This window comes from Gavia stellata, chromosome 11, assembly GCF_030936135.1.
Source record: "Gavia stellata isolate bGavSte3 chromosome 11, bGavSte3.hap2, whole genome shotgun sequence".
Lineage (NCBI taxonomy): Eukaryota > Metazoa > Chordata > Aves > Gaviiformes > Gaviidae > Gavia > Gavia stellata.
In genome coordinates this window covers 5,410,201-5,436,176 of record NC_082604.1, presented here as the reverse complement: position 1 = coordinate 5,436,176, position 25,976 = coordinate 5,410,201, and the positions used below count along the sequence as shown (strand labels likewise).

The 25,976-nt window shown below is 41.7% G+C and overlaps 1 protein-coding gene across 1 annotated transcript in view; it reads left to right on the top strand.

The window, feature by feature from the left end:
- ARHGEF4 (Rho guanine nucleotide exchange factor 4) overlaps positions 1-25,976 on the top strand; it is a 119,552-nt gene that overhangs the window by 8,168 nt on the left and 85,408 nt on the right. Inside the window, 1 exon segment of the mRNA XM_059822572.1 lies at positions 2,381-2,510. Within this exon segment, the coding sequence (XP_059678555.1) occupies positions 2,381-2,510 (130 nt within the window).

Here is a 25,976-nt window from a genome sequence, read left to right as displayed (position 1 = left end):
AAATCTGATTTCACCCTGTCTGAAATAAGAGAAGATTAAGTTTTGCTGTGTGCTACCGTGGCTGTGAACACTGTGGGCACCTCAGATACACTTCAAGAGAGTAATGAACACAATTTGGAGAGGGGATTGAATAGGTATCTCCCTGTTGTGCACCTGAGAAGGCACAGACACACAACAGGGGTAAATGCCTCTCCCAGGGACTGAACTGCTGTGTGTAAGAGCATAGAAATAACCCCCTTGAACCTATAGCAGAAAATGTAGAAGAGAGGGTCTTCACTATGCTCTAGCCCCTCATTTCCCCTCCCCTCCCTTGTAGGTTGGGGAAAACCCTACCCCCATATTACTAACATCTCTGAAAATGCTTATTCTCCTGACTTTGGGTTGTACAGGCTTGGCTCCCCTGCTATGGCAATCAAATGATGCCTGTACCTGAAATTTGCTCTGATGTCCTGGAGATTAATAAGAGCAAAGCCTGCAGTTTTTGTTGTAATAGCCCTAAGGCAGTATTCTGCTTCTTAGTCTTAAACAGAACAATAATGCTTTCTATCATCTTTCATGTAAATAACCTAGACTTTACCCTTGGCATTTTCAGAACAGTAGCTCAGTAAGTTGCCTGTTTTGCTTGATTTCATTGTCACTGGAAGAGCATGTGCTCCCACTGGGGCTTTGCTGCGACTTTTCTAGACAAACAGGCACTGCTCAGGTTCATTTGAACAGGGTTCATGCTATCCCTTAGGAGATGGTGATTTGTGCCAAAGTATTGGCTGTGTTCTCTTTGTTTTAGGAAAGTAAGTCCAGGAAGAATGAAGCAAACCAGGCACAGAGCAGCAGCACTCTCAGCTTAGTGGGCTTAGTTTGCTGTTTAGCTTTGGAAGGATGTTTGACTAATTGGCATCATCTAAAGAAGAGGCTTCAGCATCAAGGCTAGTCAGCAGACTTTATGCTGATGGGACATTGTGTGGACTGGTAGGGAGAAGGAAAGTTCCTAGATAAACTACTGGACCTCAGTATCCCAAATTCTTGGTTCAGTGAAGGATGGGGAAGTTGTAACTGAATGTCAGAGCAGCAAAAGGAAAGGGCAGTTGTGATACAGCGATGAAAAATGGCTACACCCATGGGACCAGTGCTCACTGACCAGCTGATCTCCCAGTCACCTGTAGTCACTGATATTCTCTGTATGTGCCAGCCATAGGGAGGTATGGGGAGAAAAGAGAGAGAGGAAGAAGGAATAAAAGCATGTTTGCACTATGCATTAAGTACTACAAGTTTCAGTGACTTCTTACTACAATCTGCAGTGCTCGTTGTCAGATGATCTATATTCTTGTAGTATCTTGCTCAGTATCTTGTGATTCCCTGATGAAGTAGCAGGGGAATGTTGGTCTCATTTCCCTATATCAAGCAGACGTTATTTCTGTTTCAGGGTGGATGAGAGGAAAAGAAAACATGGAAAGTTTGTTGGTGTGGCAAGATTGGCAGAAAATACTGGTTTTGACACGGAAAAGGAGAACAACCTTGTTTACATTTTGGATTTTGTTGAAAAATTTTGTATTTTTTTCTTAAACTTAAAGCAAATGTCTGGATGAGAGAGTGGGTTAGTGTGTGGGTGGATGGAGTATCTTTAGGGCAGTGGTTTGTATGATTGTGTGATTTCTTAAACAAACAAAAAATCTTGTATTTTTGTTTATTTTAAGCCTGACTTACTGAGGCATTAGAGGTAATGTACTGTATGTATGTATCTATAAGTTTTCCCCCTTAAACCAGAAAAAGTTATTAATTCAATGAGATCTGGCAATGGTATAGAGTTTTCAAAGTTTCATAAAGTTCTGTAAGTTATGTAAAATCAATTGGCCAGGTAGAGAAGAGAGCGAGAGATACTATTTGTACCTTTAACTGAAGGGAAGAATGCTATTATCCACATCCTATATGGCTGGGGACTGGTACCAATAAATCTCTGAAGGGAAAAGGCTTTATTTACATGTTAAATACCAGAACAGGAATTATTAGTCATAAAGTTGTAGGAAACGGTTCTGTAGCTGAGGGGATGACTTGTTAGGGTGATATGCTTCCCCCTCCCACTAGATACACTTCATAGGAAGGAGTGAAACTTTCTGTGAATGTAAGTATGTGTGGCAGTATGTGAAGTATGAGTCCAGTACCTGGTTATCCACTTCTGTTCTTATTACCTTACAGTTTTCCCTGCCTTCTCACTCTTTTCTAACCTCTCTAGCCATAATCATCCACGTGTCTACTAACGTACTGCTTGCTTACGTGAGCAGGGAACAGAGGTGGAAAGAGGTGCTCTGTGATGAATGCTGTATTTTGTCCTCCAGGGCATCCGAGTTTAATGTTTGTTGTCTTTGTTTTCCCTCTCTTATATCAGCCTACAAGAAGTCCATCCATTACGTCTGCTGTTGCCTTTGACATCCTGCCGCTGAAACTGCATCCATTTTCCCAGAGCACTCCGACAGGCTTAGACTGCGTGGGCTGGAAACGGCGCATCTCCTCTCCTGGTGTGTACACTAGTCTTAGTTGGACATCAATTATGAGAGAATTAAGCTCTGGTGTATTGAGTATGGAAACTATGTGATAAGCGTTCTAACCTATTTATGTGGAATGCTGCGTCCATGTCTGAGCAGAAATCTGCTTTAGAGTTAATTCTTTCACATGCTTTTCATATTCTGGTTTGTTTTCTCCCTGAGCGAATAACCAGGGTGCTGTTTAAAGGCAGTGGTCAGCCTTTTAGTGAAGAAAAGATCACTAATGGCAATGATAGTGTGCTTGATGTAGAAACATTGTGTTGTCTCACAAGAACTCTGTCTCACCTAGGATGATGTCATATATATCACACTCTTGAATTAGGTTTCTGCAGGTGAAACAGACTTCCTGCCTTGTGTTTGCTGGAAAGCACTATGGTAGGTATGGTGAGGTTCCTCTCAAGTTGCTAATTAGGTACTAGAGCAACTACATGAGCCTCTAGAGGTAGTAGTTTCCTGTACTTTAAATAAATCATCCTAAAGAACAAGTATGCTGTATTTTCAAGAGGAATGTGCATGAAGTATTGTGTCTGCTTCATTGCCAATGACTGACACTTTCTCAGAATTAAAATGTAGGTCTCAAGGATTATTAAAGAGTGAGATGTATCTTTGCCAGGTAATTCTCCATCTGACAGTTCCTACCCAAACACTGCAGATATCTCTATCATAGCACTTTGGGGTGGGATAAGAAAAGCAGACTGCAGAGGAGTTGTTTGGTGGTTAGGAATCTAGCCAGGAAAAGCCAACCATAGTTGGGTGCCAAGCTGCTGTTTCTGCCTCAGAAAGTCTCTTTGTACCATCAATTAAACACTGCTGGAATTACCTAATTAAGGGACCATAACATTGTGCTAATTACATCAGAGTTGAATGGCCATAATATTTTGTCAAGGAAAACTGGTTTGCTTTCTGACACTTTGTGCAACTCATGCACAGAGTCATAAGGTTTCATCTGGAAATAAGAAAACAAACTACTTATTATCATAGTGTCAAGAGCCCTGCCTCTGCTCTCTCAGCACTGAGGGCTTTGATCATTCGATGTCACAAGCATCTGGTGTTGCCCTAGCACTTAGGAACAGCTCCCTGGCTGAATTAAAAAAGCTGCAGCTTTACTCCTTGGAAATCCCAGATGGAAACCCATCATTGTCAAATTGTCTGTGCATCTCTGATATTAGCTGAAATCCCTAAGCACCACTGTTATAGAAGTAAATTCTGAGTCACAGCTGATACAAATTTCATGACAGTTCCCAATTGGGAGCTGAGGGAGTTAAAAAATATATGTGAATTTCAGAGGATGAAAAGGGGGAGGAAATGTAGAGTGTCCAGTTGGTAGTGCTGTAGGTGTTTATATGCTATCTGGAAATGGGGCATGAAACCTGAATCATCTACGATTCACACAATATTCCTGAGGTAGGTACAGGTGAATTTCATACTATGACCTAAGCCTGGACCTCAAGAATTTCTGTGTAAATGTAGCAAAAGAGATGAAATGCAGCAGAACCCTTTTTCCACCACCGAAAACATACTAGTGGGGGAGAAAACTGATGAACAGAGGAAGCATTGTAATGCTTATACCGCAGCCATCTCTATTAGCTGCTGCTTGTGGGCTTCATGTGAAGCATTTTGGGGGTGATAAGTGTGTGCACGTGTCCTTCCTGTGGTAGGATGTGGCTGGGAAAAAACCTGCAAATTACTGAAGCAATACCCTTAAATTGTTGGATCAGTTTTAGGATTGGGAATGTTCTTGAGGCAGCAGTAGTGCAGCAGAATGCCCTCTGATTCTTGCACAGCTTTTTTCTGATACCTGTTGCTTTTGACAGAGCTGTAGGTAATTTAAAATAAATATAAAATTAAGTGGTTAATCCATTTAATCTAATTTTAGTGTTCCTAACTCTAAAGACGCAACTACTTGTATTAATGATTCTAGCATATGCTTTAGTCATAAAAGACACTGGATATGAAAGTACTGTGTGATATGCAGTGGTACTATATACTTCCGTGTTGAAAATACAGATAAAATTCTCACTCCCAAAGTCTGCAGCTGGCCACCTTGTGCAGGGGATGCTGTAGTGACTGTGGGGGATGGGGTATTTCAGAGTGCTCTCTAGTTCTTCAGGTGTGAAAGGATGGCTGTCATGATCCCAGCCCAAAAGGTGCCATGCACAGCTATGAGACTTCTGTCGTGTACCTGAGGACAAGAGCTTAGCTGAGCACAAACTTACTATTTTAGGTGAGCTGCCTGTTCCCAACTAGAACATACCACGAATGCTGGGAGAAGAGCTTAACTTTAATGCTGTATCTGCTGTGCTCGTTAGCTTCCTCTGACCAGTCACTGGCACTAGAGCACTGAGACATTGTTCTCTCTGCCTTTATGTCGTGCTGGGAGAAACGAGGCAGGCTCAAACCTGTCATTTGGACAGCCTAGGGATCAGGCATATTGTGGTGCTCTTGGTCGCTGATCATGTTTTGCAGACTGCCTTCCTGTCAGCTCTTCTGTCCGGAGCAGCCACTTGAGAAAACTGTAAGGAACCGGTAGATGGCTCTAACATCTGCGAAATAAAGAGCAGCTGAGGTGGTGCTAAGCTCTATATTCAGTGAAGACTGAATGAGTTGGTAGCCTCCTCCAGAGAATTATAGAGGTTGAACACCCCCACCAACACGCACGTGCACACACACACTCTCACACACACGCACCCCCGAGTTTAGCAAAGTTAACTGTCCTGTTCAAACGTCAGGAATGTTTGAACACTTTGGAAGGACCTTCTTGGTTGCACCACGCACTTTGGCAGGTAGTCTTGATGAATAGCCATCTTTCCCCTTTAGTTGTCTGGTTATGCCCATGTCTTCATTTGTACCTTGCAGTGTGTATCTGTTCCTTACTGCCTGGTTTACTGCAGTGTTTGAATAGGCTGAGCTAGAGTGAAAGACCAGCGTAGGAAATAAGCCACTTCCTAATGTAGATATGGGAATGCTTTTCTGCTTTTTGGCAGCCTCTGATGATCTTGAGAGACCAGTTGACCCAGGAAAGGAGTGAGAGGGAAGGGCCCAAAACATACTGGAAAGAACAGTGGTAGGGTAACAAGGCTTTGGGTTAAAGCAGAGGACCAGCACGTTTGTCTTTAGGCTATCTATCTTACTTATCCTCTCCTTCCCCATTTCTCTCCTGAGTCTGATACCTGTTTATTTGTAACCTGAAGACGTTGCCTAAAATTGGGGATGTTGCTGGGAAGCTGTTTGATGGACAGTGGATGCAGCTGTGAGAATGTAGCTACAACTGGGCTGAAGCTAGGAGATGAGCAGTTCTGGGCATGGGAGCTACTAGCCCACAGGTCTAGAGCAAAGGGAACTTGCTGGGGAGGTTCTGCCATCTCTGAGCTTTTCCATAGTGATTTTTCAGCAGGAGACAATCACGAGGTGGCACAGTGACAGACAGACATACATGGGTAATTGTCTGAGATTTGGAGGTGTAGTTCCTTGAAGTCCCTGCTCTCGCTGCTTTCTGTGTTTCTCACTAGAGATTTTTCTATTCTTGTGCCTGCCCTCATTACCTTCTTCCAGATGTTTTCCCCCATGCTACCTCTCAGAGAATCTGTGAAACTTCTGGATAAGGTTACACGTGTGACTGTAAACCTTGAGGGTTTGTCATCTTCTTGTGGAGGGAGAAACTTACAACTAGTGTATTACAAGATCAGGTTTGTAGCTGTGCTGTAACAGATCTTAAATTTATATTATTTAAAGTCATTATTTAAATGCAGACTGAATCTTTTTGGCAATTTTCCCTGTGTCTTGTCAGATTTAAACAGCCTAAGATCTTTAAATTTCTTGCTATCAGATATGTACAAGAGATGCCCAGGAGTTCTACCACAGTGCTGGTGTTGGTTATGCCAACCAAAGAGGCATTAACTCATTCTGACTGATGTGCACTGACAATGAACACACTGGTGGCCTTGGAAATCTTGCATAAGCAATAAGAATAGGCAAGCCAAGTTCTCAAAGTCTGAATCTTTTGTGGATAATCTGGAAGACAGTGACCACTTAGTGGTACTAAGCTATCCTCTGGCCTCACTGGTATAGCGGAAAGTATTTCTCAGAGGCAAAGGGTCTGTTTGTTAACTCAACATCACGTGGCCAACTTTCATCTTCTTTTCCCAGCTATAGATGGGCTGTTAAGCTCATGCTTGGCAACAGTTAATGTGAAGATGTTTGACAGCCACTGGAGAAATCTATTCAAGAGGGAAAATATTAGCTTAATAACAGGACTTTGTTATGTCTTATAAATATTTAGCAGTCCTGAAGTTCAGCAAAATAACAAGCTGAGCTATTTATTCCATTTTTGTCATTTCTGTGTCCCTTCAAGAACTAAAAAAAGTGGTATGCAAGTCCTCAGAAGTGTATTATTGTAGCTGTAGCATGAAATGTCCATTCCATCCTCATTAACCCATGGAAGTCCCATTGAATTTAAGTGGCTAAAAAGCAATCGTGTTGCCTACTTTATTTTTCACTTTGAATCACAGAAAGATTAGACCTGCTATGTCAATCTTGATTCTGTTTAACTACAGCCATAAATATTTGTGCTCTGTGAGGTCTCTGATAACATATGGTCACTCAAAGATTTTCATCCAACCTTAAAAGCGGGGCCAAGTGATGGCTGAGTTCCTGAATATTTGTCTTAGCAGGTTGAGTGGGATTGTAGGTATTAGCTTCTGAGGTGAAAATTTAGCATATCAATAAAAACTTTCCATGGGGCAAAGAGTGAAAAAAGATCCTAGCAAATCCTGAATGATTCTGGCAATCACCAGTCAAAGGTGCGAGACTACAGGAGAACCCAAGAGAGACTAAAGAAATCCAGCAGATATTTAGGATCAGGCTGTCCAAGGCTCTGGCTAGCTTGACTACCTTGATCAGGCTGCACAGTGAGATCCTTAACCTGTAGTTGGAGTCAGCTAGCACTACAGCAACTTTAGGTAACTTCTTTCTCTAGTGTCACAGAAGAAAATCTCTACGTAGATTTAACAAAAACCCAAAAAACTGTAGTTAGGTGGAACACCTCTGTGATGGGTTGCAGTTTTGAACTCTGATATTATATTGTGCCTTCCACAACCTGGCTTTGTAGTATTTTTCCTCTCTTTCCATTCTATCAGAAAATGCCTATCCAGTACATACATATAATATGCATACCTCTGTAGCATCTTCAGCTAGGATTACAGCACTATTGTCTCTGGCACTGAATAAACACCTTTTGATATTTGCCAAGAGCATTCAGTCCACAGAGTGGGAGGGTTAGCAGAGGAACAGATGGAGTGATTTAAGCAGGTTGAGGGCAGACATCTCCCAGGCAAGGGCAGTTGCTACAGAGCCTCTGTAAATAATGTCGGGTTAAGTTGTTCAGTCAAGGAGAGATACAGGTACGTGGAGGTTTCCTTACTTCTCATGTACCAAGCATCAATTTCAAGGGGCAGGGGTGGGATAATTAAGACTGAATTGCAGCCTCTCCTTAGCACCTTTCATGTCTGAAGAGCTGCACTGTCCCTTTTCTCAATGCCCTGTACTCCACATCCACAGAACAGCTGCATTCATCTTTGTTGTTAATGCTCAACTTGCCTTCCTCCCCATTACTATGATCAAGAAGCGTTTCTCTCCATTTGTACTTTAATGCAGGCAGTTCTAGGAGGCCCTAGAAGGACCATATCAATGCAGAAGAGTGGTTCTACTGCAGTCAAATCAAGAACACATTTCCATTTCTGTATAGGGAGGCATTAGAGAAAGATATTTTTGTCTAAGTAGCTACATTCGGAAGACAATTGAAGGAATTTTTTTGCTATGGGCCACTGTAGAAATGTTATTTTTGCTAGTACTGCAGAGACCTTTCTTGTAAAGAATAGCTGAAATATTTAAGGACTCCAGAGTTGGTTCAGCATTGTTGGATGCTTTGTAGTAACCTGTAGTGATAGAGGGCAAAGGTGTTTTTTTTTCTTTTAGAAAATAATAAAACAAAAGTCTTACTGAAATAAAATAACCCTGCTATTGCACAGATAGTGAGGCAAAGTCAAATGGGTCCCTGTCAGAGCAGGCTGTGATGGACATATAATAATGTGGCTGTATTTACTTTGGACAGAATTACCTTACACAGAAATAGTAAATCAAGCATTTTCAATTCTTGCATGAAATTAAGCTCCCAGTTTTGGGTTTGGGTGCCTAGACACACATTCGCTTTGTAAATGGTAGGAGCAGTTTAATATTTCTCGGCATGCTCCTGCGTGTCCCACCTATGGGAGGCTGTCACCCTCCCAGCTGGGCTAGTGGCGCTGAGCTCCTCATTTACTTCAGTCCAACCCCCTAGTTACAGCCTCACCTGGCTACCTTTGAGCTGACATGGATAATGTCACACTGAAGCCATCTAGTTCTGGTCTTATGCTTATTCTGGTAACTAGCATAAGAAGTTTTACAATGTTTTCTGCTGCATATGGTACAAACCATGTGGCTACTCTTAAATTATTGTGATAGTCTGACAAATCTGCCATTGTAAGGCAGGTGTTTTAGCAGAGTGGCAGTCTGGAAATGTCCTTTATCATAAAACCTCTGTGGTGTCTCAAAGCTGTTGTTAAACAGTACAGGTATTTCTGCATTCTCAGGAAACTAGTATTCTTTCAGAATTCTTTTTATAGGAACACACTGAATCACACGTTAGGTAATGAGAATATAAAACTTTCTAATTAAAATGTAGTTAGGGATGGTGTGTCACTTGGGACTGAGGTCTCTTACAAAGATCACACACTGAAATAGGGACCATCCCAGCTCTACAGTCTGGGAGTGGATGCTAAATGATTTTTTCAAAGCTCCCAGCTGTCAACCTCCCCAGATCTCAATCTGTGTTTTTCTGGCTTTGATTTCATTTTGAATTCTTTTTCTGAGGACTTACAAAAATAGTTTTTTAATAGCAGCAGCCGCAGCCAGTTCTAAACATGATTAGTTTATATGTTAAGTCCTTTCTGAGTTCTCAGGGGAAGCAGATAACACAAGGTCTCTCTCACTTGGGCATTTTTAAAATGCATGAAATTCTACTATTCCCACTTATTTATTTTTAATCTGACAGTTCTGCTAAATTAGGAGGAAAGACCTCTGTCCCACCCTTGCTTTTTTAATGCCTTGAAATCGGCTTTAATAAAAATCAGCTGCTATAAGCTGCAGCTGAGAGCAATTGAGCTGCCACAGAGGGAGCCTCCTTAGTGGACCCCTATGATGTCAGGATGCATCGAGACAAGCAGAGAGGAGGATAGGAATCCAGCTCAGTCCTCAGACAGCACTGCCAGGTACCACTGCCCTGGGAGCAGCTACAGAGCACTTTGCCCGATTCCTCCCCCAGCAGAGCAGAGCCCCTGGCTCTCCCTCTTACCTGCCTGCATGAGGACCCAGCAGTGCCCCAGTGAGTCCAGTGGGGCACACAGTGGAGAAAACTGCAGTAGCAGTGGAAGCTCCGGGCTCTCACCCGGTTCAGATTCAGACAGCAGCGGGGTGGTGTGTGGCGGTGGTGGGATGAGAGGCGTCCTGTCCAGGTACTGGAGCTTGGAGAGTCTTCACTCTGCCACAGGTAAGGGACTTTTTTATTTTTTCTTTTTTTAACTGTTCTGTGATATTGCACTGACCTTGAGAGACCAGATCAAACCTTCTGGAAAAAGTGCATAATTTGGAAATGCAGTATCTTAGTCATGAGAAGTAGCCAAAATATTCAGTGTTTGCTAGTTGTCCACCCTGCAGACTTACAGCTAAAACAAAACAACATAGACCCTTAATACACTGCTTAAGTCAGGAGGCAAGAAATAGGTTCTTAATGGCTTTGGAAACAGTGCTTAGGCTTCTACCTGATTAAAGCTGTCCTTCCTTTTGGAACAGCATTTCTTATTTCAGCTTAATTATATAGAGCCCAACATTGGGGCTGGCATTTCTCTGAGAAAATACCAGTGTAGAGTATTGCTGCCTTTAGAAAATATCCAAGTGAGGTGCTGTGCAGCATATGAGAGCTAGGTAGGTTTGCACTGCTGTGTACTGAAAGAGGGAAAGGCAGTGCCCTGAGCCAGCTGCTCAAGTTTGGTTCCTGTTTTCCCATCCTTTGTTTAATTCCTTTTTGAACCACAGATTTTGGAGGCATGTTCATATAGCCTGGATCTGTTCTGGCTCAGCCTGCCTGGATCTGGTATTCTAGCTTTTAATCACTGATGTGCCTATTTAGGGTTTGGATGTTTGAATGGCAAGCATGAGAAAGAAGCTTTCTCACTCCCAACTGATACTAGCAAAGGAGCCTGGCAATGATTTTAACAGCAATTGCTGAGCTGTTCAGTTTGTTTCTTGACTGTTGCTGTTTAGAGAGATTTTTAGTAGAGCTGCAGCAAATTAGTTCCTTTCTTAGATAAATTCAGACAAGTGCCTTCAAGGCCGCCAGTGTCTGCCATTTCCTTAGTAAAAATACTCAGTGCTACCAGCTAGAGGCAAGGCTTGGGACAAATTTTAGGTATAGTTCTGTGTAATCTGCTTTAGTTGCATATACTTTTAATTATTGAAAGGTCTTGTAATTCCATCTACTATTGTAGATTTGGGGCTGTTTAATAAAATCTCCATTGCTGCTCTTGACGTCCTCTGCTGAAGTGAGAGTAACTGCACTATCATATAGGGAAGGACTACATCAGGGTGGCCAGCCTATCTGACTTGCCAGCCCCCACACCAGACCTTCTAGGTGGCCAAGAAACACTAAACACCTACAGAACGTCCTGAGAGTCCAGGGGCAGGAAAAAAGGCTCAGGGTGAGATCAGGCCATTGGTGCTCTGTTTTGGGGAAACATCTGGGCTGCAAATGGAAGAGGATACAATTCTGCAACTCAGTAGCATCTGCTGGCTCATTTTCTCCTGTAACTGGGCATGCAAATAATCCCCAGCATAGCTCCAACATTGGCATAAAGTAACCCTGGCACAGGATCCTTTTTCAAACTACTACTCAGAGTTGCACACGAGACTGTAGTGATAGTTCAGTCCCCTCTGTCTTAGAGGATTTGCTGTCAGCTGTCCTCCATGGATGCATTCTTGGGTTTAATCAGGTCAGTTGATACAAATTATGTACGGTGATATAAAAGAAGTAAGGTTGATAGCAAAGGCAAACTTTGAAGCTAAGTCTCTCTTTCTAAATGTTCTTTCATTTCTACAATATTCTTGTTCCAAAGACTGTGAGGCATGGTGTCATTCTGTGGATGCTGCATGTGTTTGGCAAGAAATGCAGAGATGAGAGGGAACAGAATAGAATAGAAAATGGTATGGAGACAGACTGAGGACAGGGAGAAACCAAATTAAGTTTCATAATTACAGTATTGATATATCAATACAATAATAAAAGCAGATCACTGTGCTTCAGGCTCCTTGCTGCCTCAAAACACTATGGTTGGTAAGTGTCTTCTCATGTGAAAAAGATGTCTGAGCAGTTTGCCTCTAACTGCTAACAAAATTCAGGTCAGGATTAGGATTAAACCTTGAGAGCAATGCATCTCCCAAAATAATTTATTTTGGTTTGATTCTGCTCTATTGGTATTCTTCCTTGGATTAAACTAAGGCAGCTGTGGCAGAACTGCTCCTCACTAACAACACCAATTGGCTGTCAGAGGAGTGAGGCAGGATTTCTTTAAAGCATGTGCTAAATAACATCTTTGAATTGTAAAATTTAATACACTGCTTAAAACAAACAAAAAAGCCAGCAGGAGCAATAGCAGCTGGCAGTGCATGAGAGCGGTGGTAAGTAGAATGCATGGCAATGTCCACACCTTGGAGGAGCAGAAAGTCTCCAGCATCTTGGCATGTGTTACATCAAGAAGTCAGGGGGAAAAAAGTACGAACTGTGTGGAAACACTGTGAACTGCCCAATGGTGCATTAAAAAAGGGCTGGAAGATGAGTCAGTCTCTTTCTCTGTTTTAAAGCAATTCTGGCCTTAAGGCTGAATAGGTGGACTTGACGGACAGGGGTTTGCTTTTCTTCTCCCAGTGTGCACATAAACTTGTCTATAGGGATCTTCATACTGAGTCTGTTGCTGTCTAAGACTTCAGAGACGATCAGAAAGAAACCAGATTTAAGTGACTGGAAAATGGAGGTGAAAGGGAGGTGAGAGGTCTTCAGTACGATTGGAATGCAGCCATCTCAGTTTCTCTTTTACATAATTTAGATTTCAAGAGAGTGAAAAGACGGATGTCTATGTATGTTTACACATGTATGTATTTGACAACATGTGATTTCAGAAATAGAAACTGACATCCCCTATGTACAAAACACAAGTAGTGTTTTCCAAGGTTCACAAGGGGAAAAAGCTGTCTTCTGTTGATAATCTTCCTCTGCAATCAGTAATGAAGTATGATTGCTTGTGGTTTGGAGTTAACTTTCTTGTAATGTATTGATCAAGAGGGGAAGTTAGATATGATACAGAATGGAAAGAGGGAAAGACCCATTGTTAGGGCAGAAACTTCTGTGCAAATGCCATTTTGAAAAAATGATGCAAAAAACGTAGTTCAGACTTGTATGAAGTGAAAAATTCTACTGTTTTTAACATCAGTCCATGGCATTTTTGGTCTAAATGTCAATATACATTACATTACATGAGGAGGCCCTTCTCCCTGAGGCTAAATATAAACATGGAAAGAGGGAATGCTTTGCAGTTCTACCAGGCTCTCCATTTGAGGATGCCAGAGGACTTCATAAGCATCAATAACCCTGACAGAGGGCCTGAAAGGCTTTCAAAGTTTGATTTAGGATAGAAAAAGAGGTACAGATAGTTTGATACTTGGATCGTAGCCTTGGTATTTTTAAATACTTACAAGCAACTTCCAAATGTTTGGCCAGTGCAGTACTCCAGTGAGAAAATGACTGGGAGCTGGGGTTGCTCAGCAATTCTGAAAATCAGGCCTTAATTATCTCAGCTGGACAAAAAGACATGAAGCATCCAAATTAAAGGTCATTTATGATAGTGCTCCAGCAAGTCATTCAATGGCACTATGGGCACTCTAACCCCCGTTTCCTAGGCAAGACTTTGTATCCCAGGCTCATGCTGCCTATATCCCATTAATCACTGTTGTACAGCTCTGCTGAAAAGTTTGTTTCCTTTAGAATATTTCCAGATTCAAGCTTGCGAGTAGGTCTCTTTGCTTTTCCAGCTCTTTTGTTGCAGGTCCAATCCCGACCTCATTAATACTTCTGTTTATTCTTTTGCTTGTCCAAGTCAGGAAGGACTAGAAGAGCAAAGAAAGGTTAGGACAAAGGGGGAATCGCAACTTGGTGGACTAGCGGTTGCCATAGTTCCGTGAAGAGATCCTCTGCGTATTTGTGCATATGTAGCAATTTAGTTGTACAGACTACACTTCAGTGCACCTCTGCACAGTTTTGTGGCTCCTGATATGCAGATATGCCTGTCTACTAGCCTTGGGAATAGGCCAAACAAACAAAAACATAGAGTATGGGTGGGGAGTTATTTTTTTATTCAGAGCTTAAAAAAAAAAACAAACAAACCCACAGTTTTTTGAAAGGTTTTTTCAAGTCATTCATTTCATTATTGTGGCTGATGAGGGAGCCAGTAAGAGCTGTGGCAAATGCTTTGTATCTTTCTTGTTTGGTGAGAGATTTTCTTTTGAGCTCTTTCTTTTTTTCTTCCCCTAGCCCTGCCGTTTTGGTACTGATGTCTGCAGCTTTGTTCATGGACTGCAGTGCATAATTCCACTGACCCTTCTTTCTCTAGGGTCGCATAGTCAGCAGGAGTTAAAGAGGTCATACAGCGGGACATTGATTTAAGGTTCAAAGTGTTTCAGAATGCTTCCAAAGGAGAGAGCGGGGCGGGGAAAGTTAGTCCCTCAAAGCATACACTATGGCATGTTGATGTTATGCTCCACTCTTGACTTGGCAAATTGTGAGCTAGGATGTTTCAGCTGGATTCATTGATTGCATTGTAGCATGTCCTATGTGTTCCCTCCCACCCCATATATTTCCTGTGTCACCTGCCAGAATATCTTTCACTCATCTTCTGAACAATTAATCAATGAATTTAAAAAAACAAACAAACAAAAAACCCTACAACAATCCATGCTAAATTAACTTTGATTTTTTTTTTCCTCTATGTGGATTCAATTGTAACGGTGACTGATACAGTTATGTAAACCTAAGGGAGATCCTGAACTTTTGAGGAAGAATTACAAGATTAACATCTCTTGGCTGAACTAATGAGCTGCCCTAAAGCTTAAGTAAAGATTTCTTATTTGAAAATACGTCTTCCAAATAATGTGTTGAGTTTTGCTGAACTGTGACTTGGCATCATACTCAAATAGTGAGGGCATCTACATTAATAGTGGTTGAGTTCATTCTAGTGAATGCAACCTCAGTGAATGCTAAGTATATGTAAACTTGTCCACCTAACACATTTAGTACACTTAAAGAAATGTTTTTTCAGTGCAAAATATCCTCTAGCATCATCCTTTTCCATAAAAAGGAATAGAAAATAGTGTTAATGTAGGTAGAAAAGTCTAATCATGTTTTTGTACCTCTGTTTGCAGTAGAACCAATTTTTGTAAGTTCAGCTATTTTGTAGTTCTAATTACATTTTAATGTGTGTGGGGGGAGTGTTAGTTGACTTTCCCTTGAGGTTTTTTTTTTTTTAAAGGAGTAAATGCTTATTCTCATCATGCCTGTGTGAGGCACAGATTACCACCTGTGCCTACCAAGAGATATACATTCCCATCTTTGCTGATGCTGTGTTTGCAGGGGGGGAAAAGGTAAATCTTTGGGACCACTGCCTGTGACACTTCCCCAGGTGTACACCCTGTTCAGGTACACCATCTTCATTCTTTTCCTTCTCTGCTTTCAAAACAACTCCCATGAAGAACATTTAGGTTGTGATTACTATTCCCTTTGCTGAAGAATATGACATCTTCTAAGGCTGTATTTCTTCAAAGATTCAGTTATCTTTAAAGTAGCTTTTCAGACCAACAGTTCTTTCCAGTATATCTATGATTCAGTTGCTGTTATTTCTCTAGGTGGAATTGAAACAGCTTTAAGCCACCTGATTTGGATACTACCAGCATCACAGCTCTTGCAGCAGGAAACTTGCATGGTCCAAATGAGTAAATGGAAGAGGGAATGAGGTGGTACCATAAAGCCTACCTGACCCTTCCTTTCTCTACCTTTGGGTAGACGTGAAAAGGCTTGGAGTAATTGTTGAATGTGCCTGTTCATTTGGGTTATCTACTTCATGTAGGTAAAAAGCAGTGAAAAAACAGGTTATAACATGTGCTGGTAAATAGTGTGTGCATATGCCCAACGGTCATGAAGAATGTGTATAATTGTTGCCGACACATGATGAAGCTTCACTATTACTGCTTAGCAGTTAGTTAGGTTAAACAATATAGGTAACAATCATGCCTTTTCTTTGCCATGGGGATGTATCCTTTAATTTACTATGCTTGTCTGTAACTAAGCTTATTCCCTATTAAGGTATTGTTCTCCAATTGCTCTGAATCACAAGAGGTATCTTTGAAGGATTAGAGAAATATAGCCCTCTTCTGAGGGTCAGTGGAGGTTTCTATTTGAATTAGAATCCTGTCTCATCTCGAAATCCTTCGTAGTCTGAAGTTTATTAAACCAGCTAATTAGTGCAGTAGTTTGCTTACAAATGCTAGGGACAAGCTGGGTGCACTAGCCTGCACAGGGTACTGTTCTTCTGAGCAACCCCAAAGTCTGAAGGTGAGCAGTTTTAGTGAGTACTGAACGCCTTTGGTGGCTGTGCCATTCAACCAAAGCTGTTGTTACAAGTGGTGTGTATGCGCATGAAAGCAAGACATTAGCTTGGGCTAAACTGATAGGACCATAGTTTGCACCTGGTTAACTGTCTTGGATTACACTGTGTGAACATACAAGTGTTGGCACCTATCACTACAAATATACCTCGGGGTATATTTGCCTAAACAAGTATAGAGTTTTATTGTTGTTTAATCTCAATCCCTTCTAAATCAAGGAGCAAGAGATTTCCTGGACTACGATGTTGGCTCATAAGAGCTCAAGTAATATTATTTTTTTTTGCCATGGAGTACAGACAAAGAGTAAGTAATTGCTTTGCTAGAGTAATTGAACCATTTCCAACTTGTGCCCTATCCCGAGGAGCACTCATGGAAGCTCTGGTGCATCAGCCCCACGTGCAGGTAGATTTCTGTATTCTGTGGCCTCCCAGCATGATGTAGGTAGTATAACAGCAGGCAATTCATGTGTCAAAGGCAACTGAGTATGCAAAGAAATAAAATCCGTATCAGTTGTTTTGAATGTCCTTCTTGTTCTTACTCTGAATTCTCTTATTTCATGTTTGGGTGTGTGTGTATACATATGCAGTCATTCACTGGTTAAGCTTAGAATATTCCACGTAGTTATTACCAAAACTGTGAGTTTTCTCGAAAACAAGCATTTCTAGACTTGGCCTCTAAATTTGTTTATCTACCAGTGGATAAGGATAAGGTTTCTTTCAAAACTATTATTAAGGGATCTAATAAATGCCTAAATAATAATTTGAAATCCATTTCCAATGTGCTGTTAAGACATTTGGTACCATCCTGTTGTGTTGGAAGGTAAATTACATATGAGTATTTATAAAATAACTTGAAAAAGAAGGTTTTGTTTTGGGAACATCAGGAAAATGCAGACCTTTTGATTTTATTTTAATTTTTTTAAATCAAAAAACATTATAACACCATTGTAATGTTTTATATTGAGAATAAATAAAGATAAGACTGGCTATGTTTTCATAACAGCTGGCAGAAATTTATTTCTACGTGGGAGTGAAATGGCAAGAGTTTCCCTTTTGGCTAATGGAAATAGCTTCCATGAGGTAGTTTTTGAATTAGCCTCTTTTTTTTTATTGAGTTCTATCCTGAGAAAGGTAGACAAAAAGATGATGTGCCAGGAGGCCCAATATTAACACCAAATGATCTGTTTTAATGGGTAGGATTAAGCTATCTATGCTCTCCCTCTGCCAAAGAAATCTTTCCGTGCCAGGTGTTAAAAGCCCTCAGCTAAGCATGAATCAAGATGACTACTCAGATGGCCATGCAGAAAGACATACTTGGCATTTAGAAATTGCAGTTCCTAGGTTCTTTTAAGAAGAAAAGAAAGACTACAAACAGCACGTATGCACCAATTGGACGTGGCTCCCTGTTCTTGGAGCTGTCACTGAGGTTATTCCTTGCAGTGATCTTTGGAAAAATCAAGGCGTATACAAGTTTGGAGGAGGAAAAGCTGTCTACATAATTACTGAATTTAAAAAAAAAAAAAAAAAGCTGTTTGGAAACTAAAGGTTCAGCTGCAGCAATAAGGTGCAGCATGCAGTGACAATCAGTCTCATCTGCTGAATAGGTGCACCTCAAGGGCTGCTGGAGCTTCTTTTCTTGTGTGACTTCTGTTGCTGTCTCTCAGGTAACTTACCATTCTATTCTGTTATACTGCATAGTCTGGGACACAGTGAGGCTGTAAGGCTTAAGAGAATCGCACAAATCGGCAACACTGTGTGCTGAAGTGGTCAGTTCAGAGTTCATCTGAAAAATATACACCTGCAAGTGTTCAGACCCGACCTCGGTTTCAGTTGTGAAGTGTCTGCAATTGGAAGATTACAGTAGGGTGCTGAAGGCAGGAGTATGGTCCAAAAGTAAGGCACTCTGAGCTCCAGGCCTGGGTTGTTTTGTAGTCCTGCTGCTCATGTGGTTCTTGTGCAGATGTTGTTGTATGGATATATTCAAAGTGTGTCTGTTTCAGATGATACAGAGCGACCTGGAAAAGAAAATACTAGCATGAATTCTGGAGCTTTTGTTTGAAGCGCTGAGTAGCTTCTCAGTTGGCTCAGCTCCTGCTGACTCGACTGGTGCTCTGGCAGGAGGGCACTCTCCCTGAGCAGAGCTGTGTGTCAGCTTGAGGTCACTGATGGTACATCCTGCTCAAGGCAAAACCTACCCTGCATGCCTGAAAGAAGCTTTAACAATAAACCTTTTAAGAGAGTTTATTATGAAAACACAGCGTTACTAATACCCTGAAACAGTGGATTGGGATCAATTTGAAATGTGGCATTCTTATCAGCCTTAAAAGCCTGAATAAATTAAAAATATGCAGAAACCATCTGTACTGAAACTTGTTGATTGGATCTGTCAGCTCTCTTTAGAGAGAGCGCAATCATTTATTTTGGGCTATTTTTGGTCCCAATTCTGAGCTTCACCACAATCTCTATACTGCTGTAAATCTAGGGCCTGGCAGTCCTATTTCATGCTGGCTTAATGTCAGTACTCTCCACAGGCTGAATTCTGGGGGTTTGGTCAAGCTTTCTCCTATGCATCTATGGTCACAGTTAGTGGGATAATGCTCACCTGTGTTCATGCTGCTTTTTCTGGCTCGCATGACAGCATGCACTAGGCAGCTGAGACTTCTACTTGGCCCCCAAGTACCACTTGATCGTCATGTCTAAGCTGCTGGAGGAGGTGGCTCCAAATCTCCAAAGTTGATTCTATGTAGGACAGCTTATGCATCTTTTAGGCAGCCACTTGTGATGGTCTGCTCTAGATAACTATCTGATCTGGAGAACAGCTTTCTGAAGAAAAACAATATACTTCCAAGGGTAAGATAAAGAAATGTCACAGCTTTTCAAGCCTGTGACTTGACATTTGAACAGCATTATTTAAAAACCCACTGAATTAATAATAGCCAGGTCATTAGTTTTGATTCATCTAAATCATTTTTGATATCTCTAGAATCATAAATGTAGATGAGTGTGAGCACTGCTGGGTCAATTCCTGAATGATTGTTTGGCTAAATACAAGGGGTTTTTTTGAATAAAGATAGGGAGTGCAGCCTGGCACTCCGCCTTCCTCTCAGATGCTGCCTTTCCTTTTCTCAGCTTTCATTTTTGAGAAAGGCATCTTGATTGCAAAGATTTTTCCAGTTGCAATAAAAATAAAAGATGAGGATGACTTCTGTTTTTTATGGGAATATAGTGCAAATACAGGGAAGAAGGACAATCATTCTGTCCACTTGTCAGAGGACTTGTCACCTATTCTTATGCTTTACATTTCTATTAGGGCATTCACTGATGTGCAGTGGCACCAGTGCTTTAACTTTGCAGCTGACTGTGACCCAGTTCCTTTATCACACTGAGCAAAGAAGGGGCATTTCAGCAAGTTCTCAGTGCTCAGAGGAAAATGAGTCTTGGCTAAGTGCAAACCGTATGCTGATAAGGGCAGATGTAATTTCTTCCAGTTACTTCCCAGCCTTTACACATGACAAAGGTTTTTAACGATACCTTGACTTGTGTGGTTCACTGTGCTGGCTGGAGTATTGATCCTCTTCTCTGATCAGGCAGCAGAGAGGGATGGAAGCTTCCTCCTGCACCACTGCACTCTGCAAGGACGCTAACTTGTATGATTGATACAAATTGTTAATCATGCTCTTGTTTCAAGGGTCCTGGAGAACTGAAGCATCCTCTGCAGTGGGCTGCTCCTGAAAACTTTGCCTACTGTAGAAAGTTCTAATTTTGCTTCAGGGCTTCTAAAGCAGGTCTTCCTCCCATCCTGAATCTCAGAATGGTTTAGGCATCTCTGGAGACTGTCTAGTCCCATCCCCCTACTCAAAACAGCGTCACCTAGGGTAGGTGGCCAGTCAAGTTCTGAATATCTCCAGGAATGAAGACTCCGTAACCACTCTGGGCAACCTGTTCCAGGCTGTGACCACCCTTACACTGAAAGTTTTATATTTGAATAGAATTTACTGTATTTCAGTTTGTATCCATTTCTTCTTGTCCTTTGATCAGCCAGCACTGAGCAGAGTCTGGCTCTGTCTTCTACGCCCCCTCCCATCAAGTATACACATTGTTAAGATCCCCCTGAGCCTTCTCTTCTCCAGGCTGAACAATCCCAGCTCGCTCAGCCTCTCTGTGTATGTCGGGTGCTCCAATGCCTTTGGATGGCATGTCTGGCCTTTTGCGGGACCTGCTCCAGTACATACATATTTCCCCTGCAGTCTCATTTGCATTGGTTGTCACCTGAGTCCTGGCTGAATTTAATATGCTGGGGTTTTTTTGAGTCCTAACCACCTTAACGATCGTCCTTCTCCCTGTGGGTAGCAGAGCAACCGGTATCGCATCTGAAGATTTATCTGGCAAGTGCTTTCTTTGGCAAAGGAGGTAGGTAGATGAAATTTTCTGAAAACATAAAGCAGAAGTGAATCTTTCCTGCCTTGGTTTTGAGGGCCTTTCACTGATCACTGCAGGGCTTACAGGTTCCTTCCTATTGATCAGGCGAGCACATAGTTGGAGAGGAAGCTTTGTGGAGACAAGACAGGTTGGAGTTGCTTAATTGCAGCAGATCTTGTAGTTGATGGTTCATTGGTGACCTGTGCCTGTACAGACAGTGTTTCATGCCTAAAGCTCTGAAATAGTGTTTGATTTTTCTAGTCTATGGATTGCACTGCGTGAGATATTTTGTTTGTTTGTGGGTTTTTTTATGTGGCCTCTTGCTGCACATTTCTGCACTTGCTAAGCATGCCAGTGGGAAGTGGGAGAGTTAACACCTAGTCAGTGCTGGTTTTGCTTTTCTGAGAGTAATGTCAGATATTAGCTGTATCATGGCCTCAGGCATGAGCCAGGCCAGACTTTGGTGTGCATGTGAAAGGGATCTGGTTGCACAAATAGTTTATGCAAAGGTGAAGACATGCCTGAAGTATCTCTAGAAAGCACTGAGGCTATGTGCTCTTCGATCAAGCCTTGTATGTGGTTTCTGTACTATATACACTGAGACTCATTCAGCCTCTCTATTTATAGCACTCAATAAGTAACAAGTCGTGGCACAGAAGGGAGCGACCATATTGGACACAACAGCCTACTGTTTCACTGCTGCAGTACCATAGTTATTAATCCCAGAAACCTATGTGAGAGGCCAGTGTGCTTGTTAGAATGAGCACTTGTGAGTAAATTCCATTCCACAGCATCCCATGATTGTGAATGTCTTCTCTTGTTGCCCAGCCTGTGGTGCACAAAGGGTGTCAATCGAGCAATTGTTCTTACACAATTTAAAGCATTACGGTTAAATCAGGGTCTTCTCCTGTAAACACTGATCCAGACTACTTGCTTCTTGTCAAACACCTGAGGTAGCAAGACTTTGGGAGGTTCTCGGCAGAGACTCTAGAAGTAGATAGGACTGCTGGGGGAAAAGGGGTTTTGGCATTTGCTAACTCTGTGTGCTCTCTCTGTGGCAGGCAGACGCATCAGCTTCGTTCCTGCTCTGTTTTCCTCTCCTACAAAACCTAAATACAAGGGACAAGCTTGTGTGGGTTGCTAAGCACTGTCTGTAAGATAATCAAAAGGAAAACAGAGCTGGGCCATAGACCAAAACATTGCTTCAAGTACCCTACAAGGGTCATAGAAAAAGCTCTGACTCTGCTGCAGGTTGGCATTCCCTGGCTCCCTGCATAGCACTGATCCAGGATCCGAGAGCCACGAGACTAGGAGTGTCTTAGTGGGTTGTCAGAGTTTAACAGTAGTCATGTGTACCCATTCACTATTTTAGATGGATTTGTGTTAAAAGCCCAAGTGATTCACACATTGTGTAGCTCTAGTAGTGCTGGAATGGTATTTACTGTTTAGGGGTCTGCAGTACAGCAAGAAGAGCAAGGCACTCGTGTTTTCTCTTATAACATGCAGTGTACTGTGCTAAGGCAGCAGCTGGCGAGAAGAGCCTCAGGTCAGGTCCTGCAGTCTAATGGGGCTTCTTCAATGGATGATACCATTTGTAGTACCCTGCAGGGCCTTACTGCTACGTGAACCTCACTTTGCTGTGAGAAGGAGGAAAACACTGGCGAGTCCTTCTGATGTGACTTAAGAAGTTACCTGTTCTTTGCTTCTGTCAGAGTCTTCTACCTTCAAAGCAGAGCTGGTGAAATGAAGCGAGTGTATAGGCCTCAGCTCTTTCAAAATGAGGTTGGGAAACTAAATTTAAACCTTTCTTCACCAGCAGTTAATGCTTAGCTGCTTGACTCTGTACTGGAAAACTTAGGGTGAAGCTAGGCAGCTGGTTCCCTCCCTTCTGCAGCAGGAGAGAGCATGCGTGGCAGAAATGTGGTGATCAACAACTGTGAGAGCACTAGTATCTCAAAGGACCACCATTAATTCTTTGAGTGTTTGCTCACTGCCATAAGGAAGGAACTGGGTTTAAATGCAGTGCAGCGGAACGCTCTGTAGACACATGTCTCTTCCTTCTCTATTTGTTGAAGTCAAATGTCTATATTTGGCACATCCTAGGCTGTTGTCATGGAAATGGTTGTATTCGCACATCGATAGCAGAGCAGCTTTGTTCTGTACAGAAGGATCAGAAGGACGATGGGTGAGAAAGGAAGAGGCCTGTTCTCAGCATAATACTTGTTCTTCAGCTTCTTAGTTCCATTTGGAAGGCATACAGCTGTTGGATTAATTGTTTTGAGCATATTGAAACAATTATGTAGAACAATACCCAACATTTGGACTTGAACACAGAGCTTTACTGAACATCACACAGGATAGGATTCCCAGTTACAATAGCTGCCTCCTACATAGCTAGTATGCTACTCATTAGCACCATTGCAGAGCAGTAACATCTCTGCTCAGTCCTTTTTACCCAGTATTTCCAGTTTGTGTGAGATCTTGCATGTTCTTACAAAAAGAAAATGTACCTACTATTCTGAAAATGGTAGGAAAAACCACTTATCTCATCCTTTGTGCTCTCCATTTGACCATTGTAGCTGGAAACATCAGGGAACTGTAGCCAGATATTTCCTCCTGAACACATGCAAAAGAGTAATATTGAAGAGTTAATGAAGGTGAACTTAGAAGTTAGTAATTTTGGCAGATTTCATGCCTAGTGTGCTTTCTGCTGCTGCCAGGCCACCATGCACTTCCCCCAACACAGGTCATCAACAGCTGTGAGAAGGAGAAGGAATAGAAGAATGAATGTTGGCTCTGTTTGCCTCATGTCGGAGTACTTTCACAGCCTGTTGCTACAGGGAGCTTCTCAGCTTCATGCCAAGAAGAGTCAGAAGATAAGAAACTTCAGAAGCTGCATCCTGCGACTCAAAACTGAGCTCTGCAGGATTCTTTCCTCTAGTGCCTGGATCCTGTGGGAGGAGTTCCTCCCCCTTCCTGTGCATCTTGAACATGGTGGGAGCATATTTCAATGCTTTTAATCGGATATTTGGGGTTTTTTTTCCTTTGTTAAACACGCAAATAGAGGCTGGTACGTGTTTAGTAAAAGCCACGCTGTTTCTAATGTAGTCTGGTTATGTATCCATCATGATCCAAAAATCATCACAGTCAGAATGCAGATAAGGATGGCCTTTTCTGGTTCCATGTCAAAAATCTTCACTTATCATGATGGCCCCTGCAGATTGGACAGAATGCAAGTAAAGGTAGCTCCTGTCCCTGTATGACAACTGTCCCATGCACTCCAGATCCCCTCTGTAAGAAGGTAGGGCAGGACTTGCACAGAATCCACCCCTGCTGTGCTCCCAACCAATTTTAAGTGCTTTAATGGATTTAATATTTTCAGATTTCAGGAATGTTTATTCGTTAATCAACTTTCCAGATTCTGTCATATATGAGCAATCCACATTAGAGGGGTAAAAGGTATTTGTAATTAAAGCTTACCACAATTAAGTTTTCAAATTTTGCATTGCATGTTTGATTAAAAAAAAAAAAAAAAAAAAGCTTTATTGTTTTGCTTAAGGTTTTGATGTAATTTTTTTTCTGGTGCTTTTAGTGTGTGTGGATGTATGAAGGGAACCAGACTGGAAGGATTTTCAGTTTCTGTAGAAATTTGCAAGATTAAGAACATCGTCTTAATTTTTTAGCTGCCAGCTAAAAAATGTGCCAGCTGTTCTGACTGAGAAAGCTTCTGCTTCTTTCAGGGTTCTGTGGCCCTAGCACAAACTGGTCACCCTGTAAATACTGGCAGATTAGGGTTACAGAACCCATACTATTGCTGGTGTTCAAAAAAGAAGTATCAACAGCAGCAACCTGGAACTTACTGTTTATCTTTGATAAAGCCAGCTACTGAAAAGTATTCTGTAAACTTGGCCCTTAATTGTCATGACAAGTGAAATGAAAGATGGTCAATATTTATTATTAGATACCATTATCTATTTATTATTAGACACTATTTATTATTAAATAAAGTGCATCTTAATTTCTCCTCCTCCTTTTTAGGAAGACAGTTCTCTTGATTAGTGATAGCACATCTATATTGCTGCCCTGGGCACAGCTGATGAGAGCCTTGGATGGCTTGTGTCTGCAGGATCTGGTCATGGTTAAATAATGGAATGAACACAATATGAAGTATAATCAGAACAAGTTCCCAGGCAGTTTTTCATGTTAGAAATTAGGAAAGACATTAAGAAGAAATATTTCCCTTTAAAAAGCCATTTTTTTATACATTTTCTTGGAGTGAAGGGACTTTTGCAGATATTCCTAACCTTATGAAGTAATCTTTCCAGATCAAAGAACCTCACCCAGGGAAGGAGGGCCAATTGGCTGCTTTCAGTTCATCTCTCTGGTGAACTTTTTCTTTTTGTATCTTACAATGGCAATATAGAACACTTCTGGTTTTCTTTTTTTTTGATTGGGACCACCTCTGAGGTGTCGAGTGACGATTGTATGTATACTCACTTCTTTGGTAGCATAGCAGAAAAAGTGAAGAAATCACTGGGAACTTGGATATGTGTTCTGTTGAGCTGTGCATTGGCTTTGGTAGAAAATGCAGGTAGTTTGCAGATTCACCTTTTTATAAAGATAACAAAGGTATAGAACTGCTGTCCTTATCTGGCTTCTTCCAGTGGAAGTAGATAGAAATCTCTCCTGATGCTGCAGTGGAAAATTTGATATAGCGCAGAAGCAGAAAACACCAAATGCAAAAATGTTATCATCCCTATTGTAGGATGGCAACTTGGCTAATACAGAAAGTCCGACTCCATTATTTAGCAGCATGAGGCATTTGACACACAAGATACTTTGCCTGGCCAAAACCTGCTCAGTTACACATTGCAACTCTCACCAGTTTCACACAGACAGCGTTTTCACCCTGTTATCTGGTGTATCCAATTTGCATGTGTTTGGCTGCAGTTATGGTAGGCGTCTTGAGTTGTTCAGAAACACTTTTATCAACCAGAATTTAAGGGTTGAGAGGCCTATTCAGGAGGAGCAATATAAAGCTTTGTAATCAGATTCACATAGGCAACTAGTTATGGTTAAAACAGCCAAGTGTTTTACTGTCTTGTTTTGTTGTCACCTCCCTGCCCCCTGGCTTCCGAGTAATTAATTGATATATTCTGTGGAGCCTGTGACTTTCGTGACATCAGTGAGGAAATGGGATTTGGTGGCTGGTTAGGTACTTCTG